This window comes from Bos mutus, chromosome 15 (genome assembly GCF_027580195.1).
Source record: "Bos mutus isolate GX-2022 chromosome 15, NWIPB_WYAK_1.1, whole genome shotgun sequence".
NCBI lineage: Eukaryota > Metazoa > Chordata > Mammalia > Artiodactyla > Bovidae > Bos > Bos mutus.
The window spans coordinates 3502910-3507047 of NC_091631.1; the positions used below are offsets into that span (position 1 = coordinate 3502910).

The following is a 4138-nucleotide window of genomic DNA, read 5'->3' on the forward strand; positions in this document are numbered from 1 at the left end:
TGGACTATAAAGATATACCCCCATATTCATCATAACATCTCTCCCCCATAGATTAACCGGCAGTCCTGGCAAAACATAAGGTTTAAAATGTCCTTCATGTCTTTTTTCGTCCCTCCATTTTAAAAAGGTTGAACTCTGTTCTGGGTCATGTGATTGCCCAATGCCTTGCAAAGTAGAAATTACAACCTACTTAGGCCATTCATCAGGCCAATGTTTTTGAGATATAACAGAAACATCTGCACCAGTATCCAAAATACCTTTAAAAGGCTTTTTTTGAATATACAGTAGAAGCTCAGGGCGTTGCTTATTAATGGCCTGAATCTAATAAGCGTCTGAAGACCCGAAACCTCGGGATCTTCGTTTTGCCTAATGGCTTTTCCAACTGGAATTATAGGAAGTAGAATTAATTGAGCAACACGTTGACCAGATTGTATTACTGTTATGCCCTGTGGTGAATGGGCCATAATTTTTATTTCACCCGTATAATCAGAGTCTATGACTCCAGGGGCTAATAATAAACCTTTCATCGTAGTACTGCTTCTCTCCAATAGGAGGCCCACAGTGTTCTTGGAAGAGGGCCAAAATTCCAGTTGGCAAAGCCTGCATGCCCATTTCTGGAGTTAATACTGTGTAGGTGGAGGAACTGAGGTCCAAGCCTGCACTCTCTGCAGTTGCTCTGAACAACTCGGTAACAGTTTTGCGTTTTGGCCTTGAAGCGTCTCCAATTTGGTCAGATTTTGCATCGCCCCATAACATTGTTTGGGGCCTGGGGCTGGCCCCTCACCCAGTTTTCGAGACCGGAGGAAGTGGCTTCCCTGTAAGTCAGTTTTAGAACGGCAATCCCTTGCCCAGTGTCTGCCTTTTTACACCTAGAACAAAGGTTAGGGGTTTGAGCAGGTCTCGGGCCTGCTTTTTGCGGGCAGTGGGCGGCCTGATGACCCATCTGGCCACAAGAAAAACAGCCAGAGCCAGGGATTCGAAGCCGACTACTAGTTTTATCCCGCTTTTGTTGTTGATACAGTACTTTTTTAACTGTCTTTTCTTGTAATGCCGCGGCCAAAGTTATGCCTTGAACGTATGAAGGGCCGATATCAGCACAAATCCGTATATAGTCAGATAAGCCTCCCTTTTTCCTGTTAGGTCTCAGGGCAGCTTGACAAGCCGAATTGGCATTTTCATAAGCAAGCTGTTTAGTCAACACCATCTCCGCCTGCTCATCCCCTATCATTTTACCAATTGTCTCAAGCAGGCGGGCAACAAAATCCTGATATGGCTCATCTGGCCCCTGGCGAATTTTAGATAAATCTTCAGTCTTTTTATCAGAATTTGGAAGCTTTTTCCATGCTTGTAGAGCCGCAGCACTAATCTGAGGGTAGGCTCCAGGTAAATAATTAAGTTGACTATTAGTGTCTCGATATTTTTTCTCTCCCACCATCATTTCATAAGTGGTGTTCAGTCCCTGTCACCGATTGATATCGGCTGTGATCCCACATTGCTCAGCAAACTCAGATTTTCATAGTAAATAATCTCCTCCAGATAAACAAGCTCGAGCAACCTGTTTCCAATCATTAGGTGGCAGATTTTGATTTTCTAAAGCCTCTATAATAGCCTGAGTAAACGGCGCAGTCGGGCCATATTGTGCACAAGCCATTTTTAACTCTTTCAGTTGCTTAAAGGGCAGCGGCTCATAATACCTCTGTTGCTGAGCATTTTCAAACACTGGATAGATTCCTGAAAACCCGGGAATATGTTTTCCTTCTTCATTAGCTCGCTTAATTGCTTGTTGAAGAGGAGATAATAATATCTCACTTTTAATTTTTATGTTTTCACCGGGCAAAGAAGCAGGGATAGATATAAGCTCTCGCGGTTCTACGAAAGGCGGAGGTGGATCGAGTCCAGCAAGAACCGAGGGAGGATATGCTGGAGGCGCAGGCTGGCTGGAGTGGGAGTCTCCCTGTGCATCCTTTTTTACTGCTATAACAATCTTCTGAATTAAATTTTCCAGCTGTTCTTCAGAAAGCCCTGAATGCTTTAATTCCCCTTGTCCCGGGGGGGATTCCATGTTAACCATCATCTCCCAAGGCATATCTTCTCTATGGTACTGAGCCGCTTGTTCATTTAACTCTTTTTGTTCATCAGAGCTTAACACATCATCACTCCCTCCAGCCTTATAAGCTGTTTCTTCAGGCACAGCATAAAGCGGCTCAGGTGGAGGGGCAGAAGGCTCTGTAACTTCGGGTCCTGTGGAATCCCTGAGAGCCGTTTGAATTTTATGTCCCTCATGTTCAGGATCCAGGCAGTCTCTTATGAGAGTCCACAAAGAAAAAGCATCCACAGGAACATGATTGGGACCATGTAAGGAATAATATGTCTGCAATTGTTTTCCTACTTTTCTCCAAGTTTCTAGACTAACTGTTCCTTCCTCTGGAAACCAGGGACAAACCTCCTCTATAAAAAGTAAAAACTTCTCTAGCTGTAACTTATTTACATGAATTCCCCTACCTTTTAACATAGGTTTCAACATATGTACAAATAACTGGCGGCTATTGCCTTGTCCCATGATTTATTACTCTCGACAATCACCCTCTCTGCCCTTTACTTTTAATTACTTAGGAATTCCTCTTTACTTACCTCAATCTTGACGGGCAGCGGCCGTCGTCGCACTCCGATTCTCGAGTCCCTCTTCGGGCGCCACCTGCCGGAGCCAGCCAGCAAAGTCGATCAGGTCCCGAGAACGTGCACGGCGGGGCTAAGAAAGAAACTAAAGCAAGAGACTACAAAGATGGGGTCGAGAGGTTCAGACACGTCACCACGAAGGGACGCAGTCTGACACCAACTTTATTCAACATCTCATATTTATACAAAAAAGCGTGAGAAAAACAAAACAGTTGACATTTTTTCTTGGTTAGCCTATACATCTTACAAACAGTCACAAAAAATCTTGAGAGCATGGGAATGGCTCCCTGTTATTATTTCTTACACCAGATAACATTTCTCTGTGCATGAAAAGTTTGCACAAAACTCCAGGTGCCTGCAGTAAATAAGCGCCTAATCTCTGGGGTGGCGGGACAGAGAGCTATGTTTGCAAGCAAACCCTCAAAGACTGAGGCAGCTCCCAGAGCTGTGTCCTTCGGACAAAAGACCCCGTTCTCACGGACAGCTCCCCGCAGTCTTATATTACCACTTTGAGCATTTTTTTTTTAACTTGGAGAAAACAATGACTCTTGACCCCTTCTTCCATTCTTTCCCCTAAAAACCGGATATATTAAAAAAAAACTCAGCCCTGGATAATAACATCGTTTCTTCCAATTACACTTTGCACCATTAAAATATTTCAGTTAACAGTCGTGGAATAAGAGATTTTGAGTAGTGTTTGGCTATGAGGTTGCTAAGGTTAAACCTTTAATCAGTGAAAGAAGAAAGCTAGATTTAGTCAGTCTGTAGCTTCTTGATTAAGAGGTGGCTTCTAAAAGTTGAAGAAATTAAGGAAATGAATTGTTCCCTAGTTTATCTAGAAAAGAGTATAGCGCCACTGACACTTGATCTGGAGATTTCTTTGGAATTGCTGACTTCTAGGATTCTAATACATTTGTGTTGTTTTCAGTTCAGTCGCTCAGTTGTGTTCAACTCTTTGCGACCCCATGGACTGCAGCATGCCAGGCCTCCTTGTCCATCACCAACTCCTGGAGCTTGCTCAAACTCATGTCCATGGAGTCTGTGATGCCATCCAACCATCTCTCCCTTTGTTGTCCCCTTCTCCTCCCACCTTCAATCCTTCCCAGCATCAGGGTCTTTTCCAATGAGTCAGCTCTTCGCATCAGGTGGCCAAAGTATTGGAGTTTCAGCTTCAGCATCAGTCCTTCCAATGAATGTTCAGGACTGATCTCCTTTAGAATGGACTGGTTGGATCTCCTTGCTGTCCAAGGGACTCTCAAGAGTCTTCTCCAACACCACAGTTCAGAAGCATCAATTCTTCGGCACTCAGCTTTCTTTATGGTCCAACTCTCACATCTGTACATGACTATTGGAAAAACCATAGCTTAGACTTTGTGTTGTTTTAAACCACTAAAATTATGGTAATTTGTTGTAGCAGTGACAGAAAAATAATATACCCCTAATGGTAATCTTTTGCAAAACT

General features: G+C 43.5%; 1 protein-coding gene across 1 annotated transcript; it reads right to left on the reverse strand.

Moving 5' to 3' along the window:
* Positions 1–1057: 1057 nt before the first annotated feature.
* LOC138990935 (endogenous retrovirus group K member 113 Gag polyprotein-like) lies at positions 1058–2568 on the reverse strand. Its single transcript, XM_070383141.1, has one exon. It carries the CDS (start codon positions 2558–2560, stop codon positions 1514–1516), a length of 1047 nt encoding a protein of 348 aa, XP_070239242.1. The 5' UTR covers positions 2561–2568; the 3' UTR covers positions 1058–1513.
* Positions 2569–4138: the final 1570 nt, after the last annotated feature.